We start from the raw sequence: 25250 nt of genomic DNA, 5'->3' as shown, positions 1-25250 counted from the left end.
AACTCGGAGAGTGTCTTAAAAAAAAGAAAAAAGGTAGAATGATAATATTCGTAAGATGAAATATGAGGGTCGTAAACTAGAACGGAGATGGAGGGAATCTCAATTGCACGTTCATTACATTGCATGGAAGGGCCACCTGGTTAAATATACGAAGGCTCTGGCATTGGCTAGATCATCATATTATTCTAATTTAATTGAAACAAATAAAAATAATCCCAGATTTCGGTTTGCTACCCTAGATACATTAATTAATCCTTTCCCTAATAGTCCTACCCTTGACATTGGCTCCTCTCACAGCTGCAAAGGCTTCTTACATTTCTTTAATAATAAAATACGAGACATTAGAAATGAGATTCCACACCTTCTATTAAGGAGAATTCCAGCACAATTTTACCAAATGCACCTACTCACCATTTGCAGCCCATTTATTCAGTGCTCGTCAGGCACGTCAGGTCTAATTTACGTTCACACCCGCTGTTTACATATTTTTTTCCCCCTGCCCAGAGCAAAACAGGTTTAAAAAGGCACTGAATTGCAAAAAAACACTCAGTACTGTATCTACAGCTAAGCCCTTTATGTCTTTATAGACATGTGCATAATGATAAATCCTCTCCAGATCACTCGTCTTATTACCAAACTCCTAATAATGTGGTCCAAGTCAATATTTTAATACTATAACATCTCAAAAAGCTCTGCAAATGTCTGTGATATTCTTTGAGCGCTGGATGCAGAAGCAGCTACCTCCTTTGTTATGGTCTGTGTTATCTGTGTAATGCATGGGGCTATAAAGATACGCCCTTTTTTCAGTTTCATTCAGCTCCTAGCAGTCTCACTCGGTCATTGAAAGGTTTTCTCTGCTTTTTCCAGAGAAAAAAACATTAGAGACCTGTGCTTTGTGTCATTTTGATGATGATGTCAGACCTGGTCTGACATAGGACTGCAAAGGGTTAAGGCTACTAAGGCTTTTTCTCCAATTACCACAGATTATTCAAACAAGGGCTGCAAAACCTCTGTTGAAACAGGCCTGCAGGAGACCCAATGGAAGGGTCTGGAAGCCTGCTTCCATCAAGCCCAGTGAGCACTCTGTTGAGCTGAAAGAGCTCCAAACAGGCGACTATACTGGGCACTCTGCCGTCCGACAATGGCCAGCATGGCTCGGAGTCTAAGCACACTCCTAGATAGGAGGCTGTCTGGGAAGGCGTGAATGTGTGAGCTGGCTCGTCACATGATTTCCCATAAGGCCCAACTGTTCAAGGTGGTGTGGCCAGTGACCAGTTCCATGTGGGCCTCTGCCTGTGCTGGAGACTAGGCACAAATGATCCAGTAGACCAGATAATTGAGCACTCTGATGCCTTTGAGTCTCAATGGGGCCAAGACAGCTTCCATGAACTTCGAGAAGGCACGGGTACCTAGGGAGAGGACACTGGCAAGACACTGAACCTGTATGCTGTTCCCCGAAAGGCAAACCGCAGGTACGTCCTGTGTGCTGGTTTTTTAGGGTTATAGAAATAGGCGTCTTTGAGGTCCACCACTGTGAACAATTTGCCTTGCCTGACTGACTGCAACAGCTGTTCAACTGTCAACATTTTGAACCTCCTTCGGCTCAGATACAGGTTGACCTGTCTGAGGTCGAGGATCGGTCTGAGGTCACCATCCCTCTTTGGAACTAGGAAGTATCTGGAGTGGAAGCCTGCCTCCATCTGGAGGGGGTCTATCATGCGAATAACCCGTTTTTGCAGCAGAGCTGCTACCTCCTGAGACACCACAGCGACATCGTGTGGGTCCGTCACTGACGTTGCAGTCATGCCCCGAAAGGGAGGGGGGACAGTGCTTGAACTGCAGTGAGTAGCCGGTCTGAATGGTCCGATGTCTGTTGTGCACTGACGGCAATATTCCAGATGGCTCCCCGAGAGGGAGCCCTGGGCCTGTGGCAACAAGGTCCTAGGGCTGCTGCTTGGCCTGCGGCTTCTGTTTCTGCTCAGGGAGGCAGCATCTAGTAAAGCCTCCACGGCGAGCAGCCGTGGGTCACCTCTAGCAGCAGGCTGTGTCGGTTTTTTACGCTGCTGGGGCCTAGGGCACCAGTTTGCCACTGGTGTACATACTGGAGGTGGTTGCTTGGATTCCCAAGTGCAGCGAGAGCACTGCAGCATTTCGTCCACCGCATGACGAAGCGTATGCCTTGGAGTGATCAGGGCGTCCAACAGCAGTGCATTGTCACAGTCAGGCACACGTGCCTGGGAAAGCCAAAGCTGTCTACGTGCAGCTACCAGCGCAGCCAGGTTTCTACCTACAGCCTGCCTGTTGAGCTTGGACACACGGAGAAGGTTCTTGTTAACCAGACGCAGCTTATCTGGCTGTTCTGGTGAGAGCATGTGGTTCCCAGAAAGGGACAGCAGTAAATGCGACTGGTGGGCTACCAGGGATTTGGGAGAGGAGGTAGGCTCGTCATTGAAAATCAACTGTCAACTGTCTTGTTTCCCCTACTGTAGGCCAGGGCACTTGCAATACTGCAGTGGCCCTCTTGATTAACGGTATAAGCCCTGCCGACAAGGAGATCTTTACGGCAGGGGGTGTGCTGGTCGAACTCCACGTTATCAGACAGGAACACCAGCCCCTGTATGTCCTCCTGTGGCCAATCTGCGCTTGGGGCCCCCAAGGGGACAGGTGGGGAAGGAGATGCCGAACATTCCTGCAGTAATTCAGCGAGAATCGTTCCTTGGTGGGAAACACCTGCCCAGAGCTTTACCACCTGCTCCGAGTCTGCCGATCGCCTGGAAACGACACTTCTTCCTCTTCCGCGTGGGAAGGGAAGGAGAAGCAGAGCTCAAGGAGGATTAGGAAGGCCGTGAGGACGGTTTCCTGCATGAGCTACTTTCCCAGGTGAGTCGTCCGCTCTCCCTTGGCACAGAGCCATGGGTGAGGACGCAGCCACCTCTTTATGAGAGGCTGAGGGGAAAGAGCATAGAGCAGGAGTAAGGGATGCAGAGCGCTCCTAAGAGCTGCAGAACAGCCGCTTCTCAAGCGGGCGCTTGGAAAAAGGGACAAAACGCACAGAAACTGTGATTAGCCAGTGCCTCCTTGGCGTACACTGGCCCCAGGCAGGAAGAGCACCTGCAGTGCTTGTCCTCAATAGGCAGACTGGCCTTGCATATCTCAAAAGGGACAGAACCTGTGCATGATGCTAGGAGCAAGCAATGCAGTGTACAAATGCAGTTGTACAGGTGCTGCCTCAATCTGCTTATAGATATCGATTGGGCGGGTCAAGACTGGTGACTCGAGCAATGGACGGAAGTGGGCTGGAAATGGATCGGTACCTGGAAGGTACCAGGTCAGTTCAGTACCAGTTTGGTGTATTTAACATTGGTCGGTACTGGTTCAGAACCTGGTTGACACCCGTCCGGTTCAGTACTGGTTCAATGACTGTAGCACTGGGTCAGTACCATACCGGGTCGGAACAGGGACAGTACCAGTTTGGTGACTTTAGCACCAAGTCGGTACTGGTATGGCTGTAACCTCATCCCCGGTCCAGTTGTGGTCCACCAGTTCGCAGTAACCGTGGATGGCAATGCACAGGGACGTCCACCTGTAAAAGCCTGCTTGTTAGAATAGACTAAACAGCATTCGTAATGGGGATGCTAAAAGCTGGTCACCAAAACAGCACCAAGATACTGTGACTGAAATTGCAAGCAACAACAATGAAAGCATCTTGCTCCTGTGCAGCGCTGCGGATCCCAGCAGCTGCTCTTACTGCATGTGTGCTTTGAGCATCAGACAGGCCTGATCATAGTATCTTAAAAATAATTAATTAATTTAAAAAATCACGTAAATAAAATGTTTTGAATGGTGCTAATAAGCTAAAACGAGAATTAAAAGCAACCTGGGAGCACAAAGTCAGCTGGATCCCTTAACCAGGAATGTTGTTGGATCCCTGGAAAGGAGCGACAGGCTGTAGTGCACACAAAACGTCTAAACTAGTAAAAACTACAGTGATTAATTAAAGTATCACATAATTTGTGTAAATAACACAATTAATGCAAATTATATACAGACAGAAGCAACAATGGACCTCTCTGAACAAGGCTCTCCAGTCATGTCAGTCTTGAATGGAAAAACAGCGCAGAGATCTGCGAGTGCAGTCCTTGTGTACCCTCGGGGGCGGGGCATAACTGCGTCACAGGCTCGTTGAGCAGCTTGGGTATATCAATATGCAGGTTTCAGGTCTTTAGGAGGTAAATACCCATACGACAATGGTTACATTTCGTACTTGAAAGGGAACACAGTCACAGTCAAAGCCTGGTTACATGAGTGGTTCCGATAAAAAAATTGGTTTCGATTTACCTGGACGACGTCGTCAATGTCGATCTTGCCATCTTTGTTCTCATCGAGCGTCTCTGCGATGCGCTGCAGCTTATGTTCCGGGATGTTCTGGATCTGTCTCATCACATCAATCAGCTCACTGATACTGATGAGGTTCTCACTAAAGGACAAGTACAAGCTGCATACAGGAAACGGTGTCTATGTAAGGCAGGAAGTAAGATGGTGGAGAGTGGCCCAATGACAAGAAACACGCAAAGGCTGCCATGCTGGGGTCCCAAAACACCGAAACAGTTTCAAATCTTTTCACAAAGTTATATCATGCCTGACAGTCTTTCACTCTGTGTTATTCTTTTAATGTCTGTTACCTTGACATTACCTTGGTCTGTTTCAATGTATATCTTTTTTCTCAATGATAGATATCTTTCAGCCTTGTCGAGATGCCTGTTTTCAGTTCATTTAAAAGGAGTGCTAAGCAATGCTTTGTTTTTCTTTCTTACCTCTTACTAGCTTTAACATTACTGCCACCCTTTTTTATTGCGCTGATAATCTTTTGGTTCTTTTCTACAATAATGTCATGGAAATATGTCAAATACAATGCTAGATAAACTGTTTCAACCAGGTACGTATTCCCTTCAAAACCATGTCTACGCACATTCTAACAGAAAATATTTACTTATCAACACGGATGTTTGCTTTAGACAATTCAAAACTTTATGCATACAAACAAATCTAGTCATTTATTCATGCACAAATTATAAACATAAGCCTGAAAGATCTTCAACAGAATATCACCAATGCAAATATGAGTAAGGAAAGAGATTGTAAAACCTTACTTAGACCTTCTTTAAGAACAATAATAAAAATACAAACATGCAACAAAACTGCCTAATTTCAGGAACAGTTTTTTCAAAAGAAAATAGCTTCAAATTCTGGTTTAATGAATATTATTGCTTCTTTTCTGTGAACTTCCTGATGTTTGCAACAGAACTCAAAGCGATATAAATAAAAAAGATTCAGATTATTGGCAAGGCAGAAATTAGTTATCAGTTATCAGCATTGCATATCAAACCAAGTGATTAAGTCATCTGTGGACCATTTATTTTGGTATATTTTATTTAAAAGTAAAAATTCTTGATCCACAAATAATGCCTTTAATTTTACCTTTAATCACCTTTAATTGTGCTTATTCATGCACTGTGCTGCATTTTTTTTTTTTTTTTTTTTTAAACCAAGACGCTTGTAGTTTAAATTAATTCCAGCAGATGGAATTACTGGGAATTATATAAAAGCAGTGCCAGATCTAAATACTGCCACCTTCTAAATAGTAAATTAGGAACATATCTGTCATTTTATTCACTTTGAAAGACATAAATACACAGACAGACATACACTGTTAAATGCTGCTGTTGCCCCCTTCTATGCATGCTTTAAACAACATTTATAGTAAGATTCCCCTAGCGCTTGAACCAATGGAAATTGACGGTGCCGTCTCACCAAGATGGCGGGCAGCTGAATTTGGAAAGCTCTCATCATCTCTGGGAGCTCGATAACTCTAGAAACACCAAGCTTACCCAATGGGCGGCGTGGTCTTGCTGTCCATCTGTCCATCCAGCACCTTCTTGTCAGTCTCCAGCTCGGAGATGATCTTGCTGATCCGGCCAATCATGCGGTTCACCCTCTTAGTCAGCCTCTTGCTGGCCTTGGACTCTTGTATGGCTTCCTCCTGCCCAGTCTTTGACAGCTCCTTCTTGATCTCCTCCAAATCCTGCGCCGGGGAGAAAGTGTGCAGTGAGGACGGAGCACAGTAACACACTCTTGGAAAGCACACACAAAGGCACATTTTAATACAATTTGTATAGCAATGTTAGCAGGAAAAACTGTAGGAGCAAGTGTCAGATTCAATCTCTGCCTTATTTGGTACAGCTCTATAAACGCATTAGTGTTGTAGATGCTAGGAGATTGTTTAATGTATGCCGGCAGTGTATCACTTTGTACTGTGATACTTTGTACCAATTGTAAGGTCGGCTTGGATAAGGGCGTCTGCTAAGAAATAAACAACAACATGGGGTGTCCTTGTATGCTTTCCTTTTTGATAGAAAAATCACCATCCAAATATCATTTTAAATGAAATATGTATGTTGTCTTATTGTACCACAAGGGTTATGGTTTGCTCTCATAAGTTATGTTAAATGTTGGTCCTCATGTGGACATGTATATTTGGTGACAGACTGAGAGGATTGTGAAGAAATTGAAAAGGGGCTCATGTGCCAGATTCAGGCAATAAGCCTGAAAAACAGCTTAACTGTCCGAAGCAGCTTACTCAGCACAATCTAACCCTTAAGATGAATAGCATCTTCAAATCCTGCTGTGACAGAATTGGTAAAGACAGCTTGGCTTTATATAATCTAAAAGTGGCCTGTCCTGTTGATCTTCCATTTAGAATATACAGTACAAGGGCAATAGATTTTCCTTATATTTGATTACCACTGAAGCTACTTATTCTAATTTGCTTAACACTAAAAGCCAAACAATGTAGAGTCTTTAAAAGACTTCATATAGGCACGGCCATACAAACGGAAGTCTGTTACTGTGAGATACATACATACTTATCTTTTTCATTTGCCTTGTCTTAGATATCAGGTCTACACTTGGAATATACCAATAAGTGCTATGTCTACCTAATATCATACTTTGCTTGATTTCATATGAAATGTTTTTTTTTTTTTTTTTTTTTTTTTACTTGTTTTTGTTCATTTGTCTTTTTCTGTTGTATTGCGAATTGTGGCACTGTTTGTGTTGCTGTTGAGAAGCATAGCTTTGACTTCTGCTACTCTACACTCATGTACTATTGTTATCCTCTGGACCCGATTCAGCACTGTGGGCACAATTTCCCACTTCATACATTTACTATGGAGTGAATAATTTGCCTGTAAGTTGTCCCTAGTGGAAAATACGATCCTCTGTGTGTTGGGTTCAGAAGAGTCATCCCCCCCAGCTCCAGCACTCTCTCCATGGGCTGGTTACCTCATTGTACTCCTGGACGTCATCCTTCAGATCCTCCAGCTCCTCCTTCTCTTTGGTCAGCAGCTTCTTCTGCTCCTTGAGTTTAGTGCAAGCGTCGCTCAGCATATCAATCTCCTCTTTGGTTATGTCCTCTCCCTGCCAAACACAAAACCCAGGCTCGTGTGACATATAGTCACTCGCACACACTCCCTATCCTCAAGTAATACGCATCTGCACACTGTAAACTGATTCTCACATGTTGGGGACCAGGCTGTGGCATTTGTGTTTATGAGATGGCAGAAGAGTTTGTTATTTTGAAGTGTAGTTGTTTTAATTTTACTTCCAATCCAGTACTGACACTTCATGACCGCTGAACACAATGTCACAGTGAATGGTTAACTTTAAACAAAAAAATAAATAAATAAAAATAAACTAAAAAAAAAACTTTAATAAATTGACCACTGAAGTTTTGAGCTCTATCAGCTGCTAGGAGCCAGATGCACTTAGATGGGCCGAATGGCCTAATTTCTTTGAGCTAAATATTATAGCCCAATTAATATTACCTAATTGAGACACAATCTAATATACACATCTGGTTATATTATCTAGTAAAAGAACACAGACCTTAATTTTTTATGAATACTTGCATGTTGTGCTTTGCCAGTAATGGCTTGCATCCGATAAACAGGAGCGTAACTTGGGAGACACAGAGGCCCAATCTATTACAGGCTTGTTTTCAAACACTGCCAGGGAAGCAGTTACTGCAGTGCCTCAGGATTGAAAGATAAATATTCTATATATTTATAGGGTTACCATTGTCTACTGTGGCGCTACGATAACTGCTTCTTCCGCCAGTGTCTGAAAAGAAATGTGTTCACCAAGAAAACACACACAAAAAAACTGAAAACTGGACTCCAATCGGTGCAATACAATAAAATCGGCTAATGTGGGCACTATTTTGAAGCAGAGGCAAAACAAACATTTTCTGAGAGCGCTCCAATTAATGCCATGTTCTGTTGGGCTTGTTTTAAAAAGTGTTCTAAAAAGGAGAAAGAAATATCCACTACATTATGATAGAATCTGTTGTAGTCCATGTTTTTTTTTTTTTTTTTTTATATCTGGAAGCTTACAGGTTCCCTCAGAAACAGGCTTTGTACAGTAGATATCTGTAGGTAGAAATGACAGATCTTTGCTTTCACTCATGTTTAAAAAGTGATTGTACCTGATAAAATAACTCCAATATTACTCCTTTGTACTGTATTTATAGGTTAAAATGTGATACCTGGTACTACAGGAATTTAAAGAAACTTCTTGCTTTCCAAACCTTACTCGCTGAAAGCATGTCAGTTAATAGGGGAAGCAGCTGCTTGGTGTATAAAAACACATGTTTAGTATAGTAAAACTCACAGGGTGTTGTGTATGAAAGAGTAAACTATGTCAAGTACATAATGTATTTTCAGCATGAAATGTATTGGGATTCAGTATGAAAGTTTCCACAGAAATGTTTTTAATAGTCAGCCAGCTTAGTTAGGACCCAGTTTTAATGCTGCTGTGGTACTTCTGAAAGACTTGTTAAATCTGTCACGGAAATTAAAAGCAGAAATTAAACAGCACACACACTGGCTTTTCTAAAAGAGACCGAAAATACAGTAAAACTACAGCCAAGCTGTTATGTTACAAGTATGAAAAACTGCTTTTTTTTTTTTGAACTGTAAATCAATTTAAGATTTTAAAAAGGAGGAACTGAAGTTTTAAAATAACACGTTTCCAAAGTCGATCTGTGAATGGCACATTTCATCTTTAAAAGGAAATGCGGCTTTCAGATGAATTCTGGCAACCTGGAAATATTTATGTTGGCAACAAATTAAACTGCTCTTTCTGCTAAGCTGCAACAAATCAAAATAAAATGCTTTTCGAAAGCAGATTAATTCTTTTTTTGGTATTTAAAATCTTTTTTTTTGTTGTTTTTTAATATGTCACAAATGTGTTGGAAAGTCAAACATTCAGGTTTTGCTGCTTCTTATGTAAACATTATTAAAAACAATAGGACGTTGTTTTATGTCTACTCTGACGTATGAATATCACAATTAAAAAGGGCTGGTTGGTTGCACTACAAGTGCTTAAACAGAAGGCTCATGTATATGATGTGAACCACAAGCAACCAGCTCATAGACCAACACACAGTATAAACCTGGTGAGACCAAGTTTACAACACAGTAGCACACACTGCATGGACAGCGCAATACAAAGCATGTGGATGCTAACCTGGATAAGAAGAAACTTCTGCCATTTGTCAAACTATGCAGCATGGAAAAAGAAAGCAAAGAGAGGCTTGCATGACTACAAGCAGTGAACAAATGAATATGTTCTAGCTTAAAGGTTGGGGTATACTCATTACTTAATCCCTTTCCTTCAGTCCCAAGTTGGGAGTTTATTTGTACTGCTACCATTAAACTGTCAACATGGGCTTATATATATATATTTTTTAAACTTATATGTAAAAACGTTCTTAAAACCGTATGGTGTACTACGCTTTTAAAACAGGTCAATTATTAGATTTACTGTCCGGGAAGCATGTTAATGTAAGCATGTACTACGCTGATATTACAGGGATGAAAATAATACTCCCACTGCACAGCAGTTTGATATTAAGGCACATCTCAGCTTGTTACCTATGCACACTGGTTAACCAATATCATATTAAAATGGCTAAAACTGTAATGCAACAGGAGTCTTATTTCCATCCCTGCTTTATCCTCCTTCTCCTTGACCTGCTTCATTACCCACCTTAATCCCTTCCAAGACTGGAGCCGTGTCCTTCAAGGTCTCCGAATGAATGGCCAGGTCGATGGTAGCAAGCTCCTGCTCAGTATCCATAACGATCTGGCTTTTCTTAACATTGACAGCTGCTGCCTCCATATTCACCGCTGTCTCTACTTCTCTCTGTGGTTGCAAACAATATCCCATCAACACACAGCAAGTGCATGCCGCCCTCAATACAGGAAGATTATGGGACAAATTCAGCTTGACTGCATTATCCCGATGAAGGCAGTCTGGAAGACACGTCTTATAAAAAGGTTTTAGGCTATTTGGCACCTAAACATTAAAGTGAACACATTCTTCTGTGCAGGCTAAACACTCAAAATACTCATTTGAAATTAGTGCTAGAAGTATCATCAAGCAGATCACCACCAGCTACATCCACAGCGTGTACATGGAAAAATGCAAGTGTGACACATGGATGGACAGGCAAACAGACTCCTCCATATTCACCAGATTTTAATACTCTCAGTAATATAAAGAATGCGTGATAAAGAATATAAAGAATGATAATAAGGCTCTGGTGTTTGCAGTTTTAGCTGGCCTATTATATATCATTTACTAACAGCTAACAGAAACGAAATAATATACATTAACATGTTTATTAACTGTTTGTTAACAGTAAATAAACCAAAAAAAAATGGCTCTTAAAATAAAGCCCTAATCTTGTAGTGTTTGAGGAAGATGTGGGTCCACCGAATGCCCTTCAGTCTGTATTGTTCTGGCCAGCGTGCAGGATTACTGCGGTTTCATGCCATGGTGTGCTGTTCCTGCTGTGCCTTGATACTGAACCACACTGACCAAGCCAACTGGCTGACTGCAAAAACCAAGGTTGTTCTCAAGGCTCCTATAGGGTCACTCCATATAAACGCACCACACCATCTCACAATGACTTCATTTAGGTAGGAGCATCAAATGTATCAAAAAGAACAAAAGTGGCAGAAAGTGATTTTCCCTTGCTTACAGTGACTTAAAAATCACTGGAAATACAATATACAGAGTGGAGTTCTCACACATAGCATTCCATGAGCAAGGGTGCAGTAATAATTTTGATGGACACGGTTTATCCATAAACTCAAAACAATTAATAATGAAATCTTAGAAAATACAAAAATAAACTAAGTTCAGGTAAATATATGCATATATTTAAGTGTCTTCAGTATTCAGCTTTTTAATGCTTTCAGCCATTAACATTATCGAGGAGTAGTCTGGCATCTGATGTGCAATAGTTTGTTTTTGGGCAAAAATGTGTTTATTTTTTAATGCAGATTTTATTTAAAATGAGTTAAACGATACAGTCTTCGTTCATTCTCCAAAGTAAAGGCCAGTTTTTTTGATGCTGGATCACACAGGAGACTCGGCTCCACCCCTAGATGTACATGAATGATCAGGTAAGTAAGTTGCTCCTTCACCAGCTCCCTGCTGTAAAGAAGATCCCTTCTTACCAAGGCTGCCACTTGCAGGCCCTCCTTTGCCTTCTCAGCAGCATCAGCCAGCCTCTCCATCTCGCGCTCCTCGTTCTCCTTCCTGATGGCCGCCTCCTCCTGCAGCGTGGCCTCCAGCTTGGTTTTATTGTCCACCTTGTAGCACTCCACCTCTGCCACCTTCACCTGGGCCTCCTTCGCCTGGAAACAAGAATACCACTTAATTGCACCATTTCCCTGTCCTGTGTTACTGTTCAGATTTCCACAGTAACCAGGGATCAGGTAGATTGGGTTTGCTGGTTGTAGCTTTGGTTGCCCCAGAAGGCTACTCGCAAGGTACACAACATGAACGTGCTGGACTCCCTGGAGGTCTAGCCAAGTTGAACACTGCAGAGTCAGAGTCTATCGACTGGCTCAAGACTGGTTAACTACTTCTCTTGTACCTGTAGCCTTACCTTCTTCGTCACACCCACAGAGACGCAATCGCTACATATACACATATATAGGAGTTCAGATTTCTGAAACATAAAAGCAAACCCGCAGATTTCAAATCTCCAAGTGCAGGCTGCGTTTCCAGGGTGTAAACAGTAACCAGACACGTACCACAATCTCAGGGAGGGTCTGCAAGGTGGTCTTGAGCTGGTCGGCTGGGGACAGAGTGTCCGGCAGGTACATGGCCCTGGATAGCAGCAGCAGAGAGGTAGGGATCTGCTGGTTCAGGTGCAACTCCAGCCACTGGAAACAGAGACCAGAGGATTACACAGGGAGAATGCACATTTACAACACTTGACATGCATGCATTATCTTGTTAGTTATCTGCAGGAAAGTTACCTTGCAGGAAAACTGAGAAAGTTATTCTTCAATAATTAACCCTGATTAGAGTGTGATTCATGCACTGACCATAAAAAAGGTCAGCTACCAAAGTAATGCTCATTAATAGTGCAGTGAAAAACCAGTAAACAAGGTCTTACATAGTTTTTAGAGGTAGAGCCCACTAATGGAGCTTCCTGATTAATGGAAGAAAGTTCTGAGGTTTCCAATACCCTTAAATCAGCTTACATCACTTCAAGGAAAAGGCTCCCCGCCTTGGCCTTTCCCTCCTCTGTGGCTGGTTGCGCTCTCTATGGAGGTGTGGCCAGGTGTCTCACCTGCTTCAGCTGCTCACGGAGTCGATCCTCAGTCACGCCCAGCGCCCTCATCCCCCGCGCCCGACACGCCGCCTGCACCTCGTTCACATTCAGACTGTCAACTCCCTCCTCGGAAATCAGCTGCAAGTCAAACCAAACAGTCTTAGCTTTTACTGTGGAGACTGCAGAAGTGACATAAATCAGGCTTGAGGAAGTCCGCTTGGATTTTTGATGAATTACAATAAATGCATTTGCTCTCCCTGGTACACCCAAGGCAGCAAGTTTTCCTTAGAATCTGGTGATGTCCTATATGCATGTCCAGTACTCCAGTTCTTAGGGTACATTACAAAAGATGAAGTTACTCAACCAATCAAAATGACCAAATTCAGAACATTCCGCTACATCTAATAATGGGCTAATTAACAAACACCCACTCATCTTAACGTTACCATTAAGAGACCAATCTTTTCATTTTCATTTACAGTAGGAGGCTAGATATCCCATGTAGAAGGCAGTGGGGTATGGGGGACCTCCCCCAGCGCAGGTGCAAGCGGTAATGCCCCCACTGAATATTAATTTCAGGGTTTTGCAGGGGTCTAAATACTGCATATCCTGTGCCTAAATATGTGCCTTAATAGGAACCCAAAATTAAAAATAAGTGTATGACTTTGAGGCATTGAGATTTAAAGAACAAGTAAAAGGTACTTGTATCTATGAAAAGGTAATTACAAAATTAGATAATGTATTTATATTAGCAGTTTAAAACCACAAACTTGTCTTCACACACAGTACATTTCAAAGTAAGTAAAGTCCACATATTTAAGGAAACACTGGTTTTGAAATAATTACACACAGAAAAAAAGTGAAAGACAGAACCAGACACCAATGAAACTGAAATTATATTTGACACAAAAACAAACAAACAAACAAACAGATACATTACATAGTACCACAATACCAAGTGAGCCAGAGGAGAAAAATGTGATGCAATTTCTAAATTAAAAGACAAGAGGCAGTATTAACTGGTAGTAAATTTGAATACAGAAAAGGTAAGTCATTAGCTGTATTTGGTTTTCCATTTTTTCCTTTGCATTTTAAACAAAAAACAAAACACAATACATTTAAGTGTCTAAAAATATTCATGGAACCAACCAGTCCTTACATTTATTTTTAGTCTTCCAAGATTCTGAGTAAACATACTTTCCCCTGTTGCTGTTTCTCATTAACTACAGGGTCTGAGAAGGTGCAAGTGCATTAATAAATAAATAAATACATTTTAAAACTGTGCTTGCAAGAAGTGCGATTTCAAAAACTGTTGATTTTATAGTTGTTTTCAGAAGTTCGTTTGTTGCACTTTCTGTAAACATGAAATCTACAGTAAGTTGTATTTTTCTTTCGTTTTTAAATATATATATATATATATATATATATATATATATATATATATATATATATATATATATATATATATATATATTTTTTTTTTTTTTTTCTTTCAACTGTTGCTTGATTAAAATAAATACCAATAACAATAAATAATCTATTGGCATTTACTTGAACAACGTATCTTGAAAGTAAATGTCCAGTACAGAAATATCAAGTTATAGGTATAGGAAATGGAAAGTACTGCAAATGGAAAAGAGTAATGTTGAAAACGGAAAATCACTTTGGTGTACAAATTACATACACAAATGGTTTTGGGTATTTCTTATTAGTTTTATTAATATAGATTAGCACAAACCAACATACCACTTTCTTAGGAGATTAGCATGAGCTACTATCAGAAATCTGGAGCAGCTTCCCTTTTTGGCTGGTGCTCGCAGTCTGACACAAAACACTGCAATACACGGCTTACTAGCTTGAATTTGTATTAAATTCAAGTATGACTACTAACTGTAGAAATCAAACTAATGGATATGTAGTACCCTGGCCAAGTGTAAGTTATTAACATAGATTGTATACACTCAGGGCCGGCGAAACCATATAGGCAGAACAGGCGGCCGCCTAGAGCGGCAAAAACAGTACATAATTACATTTACACTTCACATTTCTTTAGTCGTAAAATGTTCAGCATCTTAAGATCACTGTTTCTTGTTCTAAAAAACTACTTGCTGATGTTACGGAACCATATCATGAGCAGTGGTGTAGTCCTAAATCTGGAAAAAGAATCCACTGATCATAAATATTGTCATTGTAGAGCTGACATTAGATGTCTGTATATAGAGATGATTGTATATAGTTTTGTGTCCAAAAAAAAAAAAAAAGTACAGTAATGTTTGTTTGTATATATATATATATATATATATATATATATATATATATATATATATATACATATATATATACACACACACACACACACACACACACACACAGTGCAAAAGTTTTAGGCAGGTGTGAAAAAATGCTGTAAAGTAAGAATGCTTTCAAAAATAGACATGTTAATAGATCATATTTATCAATTAACTGTATGCAAAGTGAGTGAACAGAGGAAAAATCTTAATCAAATCCGTATTTGGTGTGACCACCCTTTGCCTTCAAAACAGCATCAATTCTTCTAGGTACACTTGCACAAAGTCAGGGATTTTGTAGGCATATAGTCAGGTGTATGATTAAACAATTATACCAAACAGGTGATAATGATCATCAATTCAATACGTAGGTTGAAACACAATCAGAAACAGCTGTGTAGGAGGAATAAAACTAGGTGAGGAACAGCCAAACTCAGCTAACAAGGTGAGGTTGCTGAAGACAGTTTACTGTCAAAAGTCATACACCATGGCAAGACTGAGCACAGCAACAAGACACAAGGTAGTTATACTGCATCAGCAAGGTCTCTCCCAGGCAGAAATTTCAAGGCAGACAGGGGTTTCCAGATGTGCTGTCCAAGCTCTTTTGAAGAAGCACAAAGAAACGGGTAACGTTGAGGACCGTAGACGCAGTGGTCGGCCAAGGAAATTTACTGCAGCAGATGAAAGACACATCATGCTTACTTCCCTTCGCAATGGAAAGATGTCCAGCAATGCCATCAGCTCAGAATTGGCAGAAAACAGTGGGACCCTGGTACACCCATTTACTGTCCGGAGAAGTCTGGTCAGAAGTGGCCTTCATGGAAGACTTGCGGCCAAAAAGCCATACCTCTGACGTGGAAACAAGGCCAAGTGACTCAACTATGCACGAAAACACAGGAACTGGGGTGCAGAAAAATGGCAGAAGGTGTTCTGGACTGATGAGTCAAAATTTGAAATATTTGGCTGTAGCAAAAGGTAGTTTGTTTGCCGAAGGGCTGGAGAGCGGTACACGAATGAGTGTCTGCAGGCAACAGTGAAGCATGGTGGAGGTTCCTTGCAAGTTTGGGGCTGCATTTCTGTAAATGGAGTTGGGGATTTGGTCAGAATTAATGGTCCCCTCAATGCTGAGAAGTACAGGGAGATACTTATCCATCATACAATACCATCAGGGAGGCATCTAATTGGCCCCAAATTCATTCTGCAGCATGACAACGACCCCAAACATACAGCAAAAGTCATTAAGAACTATCTTCAGCGTAAAGAAGAACAAGGAGTCCTGGAAGTGATGGTATGGCCCCCACAGAGCCCCGATCTCAACATCATCTCATCATCATCAACAACATCATTATATAAGTACACGTATCATATAATGAAATATTAAGTGTTTATAGACAAGTTTATACAGTTAAAAGCATAGATAATTATGAAAAACCTGGTTTCAACCTGGTACTGTGTGTGTGTGTGTATGTATATATAAAGTGCCTTGCAAAAGTATTCAGACCCCTGACCAATTCTCTCATATTACCGAATTACAAATGGTACATTGAAATTTCGTTTTGTTTGATATTTTATTTTTAAACACTGAAACTCAGAATCAGTTATTGTAAGGTGACATTGGTTTTATGTTGAGAAATATTTTTAAGAAAAATAAAAAACTGAAATATCTTGCTTGCATAAGTATTCAACCCCTCTGCTGTAGAAGCTCCCAGTTTGCACCGATGAAAGAAATTGCCCTAACGAGGACACAATTACCTGACCATTAGCCTCCACCTGTGAACCATTAAAGTTGCTGTCACATTTTCTGGATAAAAACCCCACTGTTGAAGGATCATTGGTAAGGCTGTGAATCTGAAGGAAAATGAAAACCAAAGAGCATTCTACAGAATTCAGTGGCTGGGAGTGGAGTAATGGTGCACCAGTCAACCATATCAAGAGCTCTGCATAACACTGGCCTGCATGGGAGGGAAGAAAGAAGCCGTTACTCAAAAAGTACCATCTGAAAGCACGTGTGGAGTTTTCCAGAAAGCATGAGTGACCCAGCTGCGATGTGGGAAAAGGTTTTGTGGTCAGATGACACCAAGATAAAGCTTTTTGGCCAAAGCTAAAAGCGCTATGTGTGGCGCAAACCTAACACTGCGCATGCCTCAAGACACACCATCCCTACAGTGAAGTATAGTGGTGGCAGCATCATGCTGTGGGGATGCTTCTCATCAGCAGGGACTGGGCATCTTGTTACAATTGAAGGAAGAATGGATGGAGCAAAATACAGGAAAATACTGCAAGAGAATCTGCTTCAGTCTGTTAAAAAAACTGAAGCTTGGGAGAAAATTCACCTTTCAGCAGGAAAATGATCCCAAGCACATGGCCAAAGCAACATTGGAGTGGCTCAAGAACAAAAAGGTGAATGTCCTACAGTGGCCCAGTCAAAGTCCTGATCTCAATCCCATTGAGAATCTGTGGCACTATTTGAAAATTGCGGTCCACAAGCGTCATCCAACCAACCTGAACAACCTGGAGCAAATCTGCCAAGAAGAATGGGCCAAAATCACTCCGACACTGTGTGCAAAGCTGGTACATACTTAACCCAAAAGACTTAAAGCTGTTATTGCAGCGAAAGGTGGCTCTACCAAATATTAATGTGTGGGGGTTGAATACTTATGCAAGCAAGATATTTCAGTTTTTTATTTTTCTTAAAAATATTTCCCAACATAAAACCAATGTCACCTTACAATAACTGATTTTGAGTTTCAGTGTTTTAAAATAAAATATCGAACAGAACGAAGTTTCAATGTACCATTTGTAATTCAGTGATATGAAAGTCAGGGGTCTGAATACTTTTGCAAGGCACTTTATATATACATACACACACACACACACACACACACACACAGGTTGACAACCAGGTTTTTCATGATTATCTATGCTTTTAACTGTATAAACTTGTCTATAAACACTTAATATTTCATTATATGATACGTGTACTTATATAAGCTGATAATCATAAGTGAATTGCATTCAAAAATTTAATTTTTAAATGAAAATGTAAATCTTGTCAATTTCAATGAAATGGTCACCCAAAGCAAGGGGATTTCAGTCTGAAGCCCAAGTCAGTTAAAAGTCTGAAATGTGTATAACACAGTGTTGGAACACTGACCCAAGTATAAAAGTGTCTTTATTAGATGTATTCTGAATTAACTAACTAGCATGTTACCTAATTAACCTTTTGTCACCAATTAGTGTTAACAGTTGAGGGTCCATGATTACTATAAATATAGGTAGCATAGGCACAAGCTTGTCATTCCTGAATGTAAGGGAGCAGAAAATGGCAAAATACACTCAGTTAAGCAAAGAAAAAAGACAGTTTGTAATTACTTTAAGAAATGAAGGTCAATCTTTAAGACAAAATCACAAGAACTTTGCAAGTGTCTGTAACTGCTGTGGTCAAGACCATCAAACGATTTGAAGAAACTGGCACGCATGAGGACCAAACAAGGTCAGGCAGGCCACGGGTGATCCCAGAATCAGAGAACAAGTTAATTCGAGTCACAAGTCTGTGAAACCAGCGATTAACTGCCCCTGAAATACAAGCTCAGCTAAATGCTACTAGAAGTACAGATGTTTCAACATCAACTGCTCAGCGGATATTGTGTGAAGCTGACCTAATGAAGAATTGCTGCAAAGAAACCATTGTTAAGAGTGCAGAATAAGAGGAAGAAACTTGCCTGGGCCAAAAAAACACAGAAACTGGATGTCTGAGGAGTGGAAATTTGAAATATTTGGGTCCAACCGGTGAGTATTTGTAAGACGCAGAGAGGGTGAGCGCATGAGTTCTGCATGTGTGGTTCCCACTGTCAAGCATGGAGGAGTCAGTGTCATGGTCTGGGGTTGCTTTGCTGGTGACAGAGTTGGTAATCTTTACCAAGTCCACGACAAGCTCAACCAGCATGGCTATCATAGCATACTTCAGAGGCAAGCCATTCCATCAGGATTACGGCTAGTTGGGCAGTCCTTCATTCTTCAGCAAGATAAATGACCCGAAACAAACCTCAAAGTTGTGCAAGAACTATCAGGCGAAGAAGGAAAGTGAAGGACAACTCAACCTATGACATGGCCTGCCCAGTCACCAGACCTCAATCCCATAGAAATTGTATGGGACGAACTGGACAGACGAGTCAAAGCAAAGCTACCCACAGGTGCCCTACATCTCTGGGAATTGCTGCAGAAGAGCTGGAAAGACATGTCAGGTGATTTCCTGCTGAAACTTACCCGAATGCCTCATGTTTGTGAGGCTGTTATTAAAGGCAAAGGGTGGCTATTTTGAGGAATCCAAGATTTAGAGACAATTTTCAATTTTCTTGAATATTGCTTTGATACTCCTTATGTTTTGTTTTGTATATTGTAACATGTTCATTGTTTTGTACAATACTTTATGTATATGTATAATATATATATTATATACGTATATATTATATATATATATATATATATATATATATATATATATATATATATATATATATATATATATATATACATACACATACATATATATATATACAACACACACATACATATACATATACACACACACACACATACATATATATATATATATATATATATATATATATATATATACATACACACACATTTTTTAAAAAGGGAGTGTAAAGGGAGGGTGGCAACATTTACTTGGCCTAGGGTTGCAAAAATCCTTGCACCAGCCCTGTACACACTCTATTTACTACTTTCAATGTAATATTGTTGTAGCTCAATTTTGCCAGAACGTGTCGCCACGAGACACTCAGATCGATGAGCCAGCTATACAGCTGGTGAGTGCGTAGGAATAAAAAGTTTCAAAGTCAAAGCAAAAAACGCAGTGTTAACCTATTCATTAATACTGTGTGTTTGCACTGTGCCTTTTAGCACCCTAAAAGGGCCAGGACACACCAGCACTTTGCATTGAGTCACTTTGTTTTTTTTGATGCATAGTAGACAGTGCCACACCAGCAAGTCTATACCCAAAGTGTCAGTGCCCTTTCCTGGGTAAAAAAAAAAAAGTACTTTTATAGCATTCCATTTAGCGTGAAAAATCCCCTCCCCTGACTGTTGCTCTTTACATGTGTAACGTGATGCGTAGCAGTTCTGGTTTCTGATTAATAAGGTCCCTGGCACGTACGATGAGCAGAATCTGTGCAAGTGGAGGCGACTTTTTTCCAACTTAACTGGTACTTTGTGAACGTTTGGGCAATTGCTATAACAAGCACATAACAAAGCAGGTTTATTCGCCTTGAAATCATAACAATAAAATAAAATTGACAGAACTGGGTGGTGCAAGTCACCGGAAGACGTGTCAAAAATCACACTGGACATATCCATCAATGTGTTCCATGTAAGTTTACCATCTAAAGCATCACCATTTTCTGTAAAACATTTACGATTAAGGTTGTCGGCATTAGGCAGTGTTTTAGCTGATGGACAGACAGTACTGTCGCACAAAGTCACCGACACACACCTCTCTGTAATAAACAGTGGCTGTCCAGAAAAGCACAGCGCTCTGACAAATGCATAAAACACATACTCTGCTCTTTCTTTTTATTAAAGCGTGTGTAAAAGCTGTATAAATGGCTTGCTTGTCTCTCAGTTCACTTTATTGTTTTAGTTTAACGTGCCGCTTACTTTGCAGTATGTTCTTTTATTGTCATCATGAACATGTTCCTCTGTGCAGCAGTGTTTGCAGTGCTATGCATCCTCTGCCTCACCTGACCCACTTCTGCTATTTTTTGCACTTCCAAACATGCATTTTCTTTTGAATATTCATAAGCTGATTTATGTTTTCTCCCCATTTGTCATCCACTAAAAATATTACATTTTCATGTAAGTATTTCAGTTTAGTTTTTGATCAAGTTAGTAGTTACTACGCCCAGCAATTGTCACAATAATCAGACTTTGACTGGCCAGCATAAATTAGGTGGTAATGTGTTTGTGAAGGGACAGAGAACCATGTTTGAACGTTCTTTGATCCTCTGACATCTAAACGTGTCTGCAGTATCCTAGTATACAGTGTAGGGCTGCTTATTACAATGTCAGAGTTAAAATAAAGCAGCATTTGAATCGAAATAGTGTGCATTTCCTAGAAGATAGTATTGGGAAAATATTGAACAACAGATAAACATCAGGTATAAATCAGTAAAAACCAACATCCAGTTAAAAAAAAAAAAATCCTGTAATTTTTCAGTCAAATTTGGAATAAACTTGAAACGCAGAACACTTCATACTGTACATAAGTTTGAACATACATTTCAATTTGACTTGAACTTCTTAAAGGGGAATTTAGATAGTCCTTCAAAACATAACAAACCTTTGTCTTTGGTCATCTTAAGTACAGTGCCTATTTAAACATAGATAAATCACAGTGTGTTTATGCGTATTTGTACGTGTGAGTGTGTACTTTATCTGCATTTTGTGTGTAAACTGTCAATAACGTTACTTGGCCAGTTTTATAGCAACTGATTATGCAGCAAAAGATCTGACCAGTACATCTTGTATCTCATATAGTGATATTTTTCGTTTAATAAAAGACTGAAAATCAGCAAATCAAAAGGACATAAAAATAAAATAAGTCATTAATTACGCTATGCGAATATCGTTTCCTGAATTAAACGTATATGCTAAGTTTCACAGCGATCTTCCAAGTCAATGCATAAGACATTTTACAATGCGATAACATACTCACTGTATTTCGTACACTTGAAAAAAGATGATCTTACATAGAAAACGTAGGTTGTTTGTTTTAGAAAAAAAAAAAAAAATGCTATACAATGTCTTAACTCTGCTGTACGGTTACTGACTCAGGACTATGACTGTACAGTCCAGCCTTCATCACCATCGAAACTGATTGGTCCATTCACCATGTCCATGGAAACATAAGCCCAGAAACAAAATGCCCTCAAAGAAGGAATGTTTTCCTTGACTTGCATACATAATGAACTGTGGAAATTGCTGCTATGTTACTGGATCAATATATACATTTTGAATACTATTCACTGGAACATACCAGCACTGTAAACTTGTTTTTTTTTCTTTTTGAAATAACTGAACTATTTAGCCAGCTGGAAATGAGAAGGCTGAGAGACCATTCACACTTATCAAACAGTGCAGGAGTCCACACTCCAAGTAAGTAGTGAATCTCAAACCATTCCAATATTTGAAAACACTGAAAAAGACTTCAAGGTGGAAATGTCTGTCATTGAACTTGGGTTTCTTTCAGTATTTCTAAATTCAGCAGTATTAACTGTTTCATCGTTTTGGCTCACCTTGTCATCAGCCCGGATGGCGCGGAGCTTCATGATGATCTGGAAGCGCAGGAAGTTGTTGGTTCCGATGGATTGCAGCTCCAGCAGCTTGCACAATGCGACCAGCTGGGGCCGAGTCAGGTTATCCAGCGTCAGCTCATCCTCAAATAGCTTGGAGAAGCGGATGATCTCCTCGTTGCTGGGCCTCTCTCCAGAGTTCCTGATCTGGGAAAGCAAATAAAATCACATTATATCTTCAAGTTCATAATGACCTTTATTCATCCAGGCACAAAAAAAAAAAAAAGTTGAGCTTGAACCTTGAACTTGTTTTAACATCCAAAATCAGCTTACAGTGTAAACTACTAATCTATATATGTCTCTTATGGTGCCAGGTAGTTTGAACAGTTGTGTTGTTCTGTAGCATGAAAAGGAGTGCTTACCAAGGCTTTAAAAATCTTTTATACACTTAAAGTTAAAAAGTATTCAGCACAAAAATTAGGGGACCAGTTGTAAATGTTGCTAATGCGAACGACAAGGAAGCCAATTGATTTTAAAGCCTTGATTATCTCTCCTTTCACAATTCATTTCCACTTCTTTTTAAACCCAATTTGAGTCTTTAATACAGCTTTGCCCAGTACATTCTCGTTTCTTGTTTACCTTCTGAAAGAAGGTTGAGAACTCCTCAGTCACGTTCATTGTGGCTGCCTTGTTGCGGAGTGCGATCTCCTCAATGGTGTCCTGAAGAAACTTTGCCATCTCAAGCTTCACTCTCAGTTCCTTCTTCAGTCTCTCCTCCTGCATGACAAAGAAAAGCATACACATATGATTAAGTAACCAGCACTGCCAAACTACTTCCCAAGCAGTATATGATCGGTGTGATTAAAAAGCAGAGTAGTGAAGTTCAGCAAGCCGTAGTGCATAATAAATATTATTCCAAGAGCGGAACTTGGTGTGAATCAAAGATCAGAAGTAACCACAAAACAGAAGTAATCAAGCCAGTGCATTTCTGAACATGCCGACTGGTCTGCCAGATGCCACACAGCAAATGTCATGAACCCTTAACAAAACTACACCTTGTTTATTTAAATGGGATTGTAGCCAACCAAATAACTCCTCACAGATTATGTACTTCCAAAAGTCTACAAATGTCCTGTTTTAAAAGAAACCTATGTATATTAAACTTGTACTTTTTTTTTTTTTTTTTTTTATTATAAAACTTAATATAAGGTACTACACTTGGCCATGCTTTCAGTTAGTGTTGCACTTGATTGGTCGTTTCACCTGGTGAATTTGTCCGCAACCCTGCAATGGCTTCTTTCCCCCTACTGAGCAACATGCTTTGACCCAGTAGATGCCTGAAGTGAAATGGTCCAAGAAGTCCAATTGCAAATAACCAGAGAGAGTAGTGCCAGATATGTGTTCATATAAAAGTATGTGTGCTATAACATGCATTTCTTTCAAAACTACATAAAACCGCTAATGAAGTGCAAAACTGGTAACACTTATGACATTGTTTTGTTAACAACAATTTAACATTACTGTGCAAAATCTGTACTGTGGTTTCATAATGCAGTAGTCTGTATACCTTCTTGGACTGTGTCTCAAAGGTTGAAGGAAGCATGTTGGGGAAGAGTTTAAGAACCACCGGAAGCAGAAACTCCATGAAGGGGACAATGATGAAGACCAGGAAAGGGACCAGCCGAAAGACATCCGCACATGTTCTCAGGAACTAAAGAAAAACAGCAATTATAACAAACAAACAAAATGAGGGAACATATTCCTTTAAAAGTTCCCAATACTAGCCTAAACCCCAGAACATAAGACACTTGGTCTGGACTGCCACATCCATTAGTAAATCATCCCTTTACTCCCCTTAGTAAGCCTGACCAACATGGAGTAGTATTGTGTGATGCAGCAAATATAGGCACAGTACAGTATTCTTCTCCAAATCACCCCCAACAAGTTATTGCTTATATATATATATATATATATATATATATATATATATATATATATATATATATATATATATATATATATATATATATATATATTACACTTTCAAATGTATGTTTTATGTAGAGCAAATAAAATTAAAATGAAGCATCTCTGGTTGCAGGAATCAGTTTGACTGTATAAAGGGAAAGGTAAGCCTTGCATTTAGTAAGCTGCCTCTAATGTGGTATTAGAGTCCTTAGTAAATGGTTTTACTCAGTAAAACTTGGTTATATGGTAAAAAAGGCACCTTATGATTGCTTGTTTTACTTTATAGATAAGCTTGCTAACTTTAAAATAAAAAATAAACACACTACGTGACATGTTAAACCTAATTTACTGCAACAAGTTTTTAGCAAGAATAGTACAAACATTCCAACAGCAGGGGGCGATAAATACCATGTTTTTTTAAACAAATAAAAGGCTACACAATCAAAGCTCACATACTGTGCTCACAGCTTTGTTTAAATACCCTATTTTTTATATTTGAATACTCCATCAGGAAACAATCTGCAGAGCCTGGTGGCCATAGCAACTACATTCCGTTACATCAATCTCTTTAAAGGGTCACTGAAAATTAATTATTACAAATCCTATTAAATGAAACCTCAATATTATGAAGCTCAATAATTGATGTAGTGTCTGCCAGCTGGTAGTCACTGGAAGGCAATACAGCCAAGCGATAACTTCTGTATCATACCATGTATTTACCATCATATTGTTCCCATGCTTTTCTGCTTCACCATGGTACTGTACCACAGTCATGTTTTATAGTTATTAAAAAGGGACAGTTTACATCTAAGGCAGTGTGGCAGGGTGCCCTGCCCCTGTGTATTTTGTGTTTTGTGTTGTATGTCGTCTGTTATATGTATTATTGTAGTGGTGCATGGAGTGTGGGTTATGTAGCACAGGTGATGTAAAATGTATATTTGTATTTAGGCACAGGAATTGCACAATTAGTCCACATGCAGACTTTGC

General features: G+C 39.9%; 1 protein-coding gene across 5 annotated transcripts in view; it reads right to left on the bottom strand.

The window, feature by feature from the left end:
- Positions 1-25250, bottom strand: part of LOC121325527 (mitochondrial proton/calcium exchanger protein-like) — a 46054-nt gene that overhangs the window by 6156 nt on the left and 14648 nt on the right. For 2 of the 5 annotated variants that reach the window (XM_041268095.1, XM_041268137.1), the window contains 11 exons: positions 23863-24006; positions 22935-23072; positions 22299-22502; positions 12713-12832; positions 12168-12299; positions 11586-11765; positions 10108-10263; positions 9586-9618; positions 7342-7476; positions 5889-6082; positions 4339-4495 (listed from right to left, as the gene is read on the bottom strand). In XM_041268095.1, coding sequence (XP_041124029.1) covers positions 4339-4495; positions 5889-6082; positions 7342-7476; positions 9586-9618; positions 10108-10263; positions 11586-11765; positions 12168-12299; positions 12713-12832; positions 22299-22502; positions 22935-23072; positions 23863-24006 — 1593 coding nt within the window. The remainder of the gene's footprint in view (positions 1-4338; positions 4496-5888; positions 6083-7341; positions 7477-9585; positions 9619-10107; positions 10264-11585; positions 11766-12167; positions 12300-12712; positions 12833-22298; positions 22503-22934; positions 23073-23862; positions 24007-25250) is intronic. The other 3 variants (XM_041268104.1, XM_041268115.1, XM_041268126.1) reach the window with 3 other exon arrangements.

The sequence above is a fragment of the Polyodon spathula genome, chromosome 1 (genome assembly GCF_017654505.1).
Source record: "Polyodon spathula isolate WHYD16114869_AA chromosome 1, ASM1765450v1, whole genome shotgun sequence".
Taxonomy (NCBI): domain Eukaryota; kingdom Metazoa; phylum Chordata; class Actinopteri; order Acipenseriformes; family Polyodontidae; genus Polyodon; species Polyodon spathula.
The sequence above is the reverse complement of the archived record's forward strand: the minus strand, read 5'-3'. Positions and strand labels throughout refer to the sequence as shown.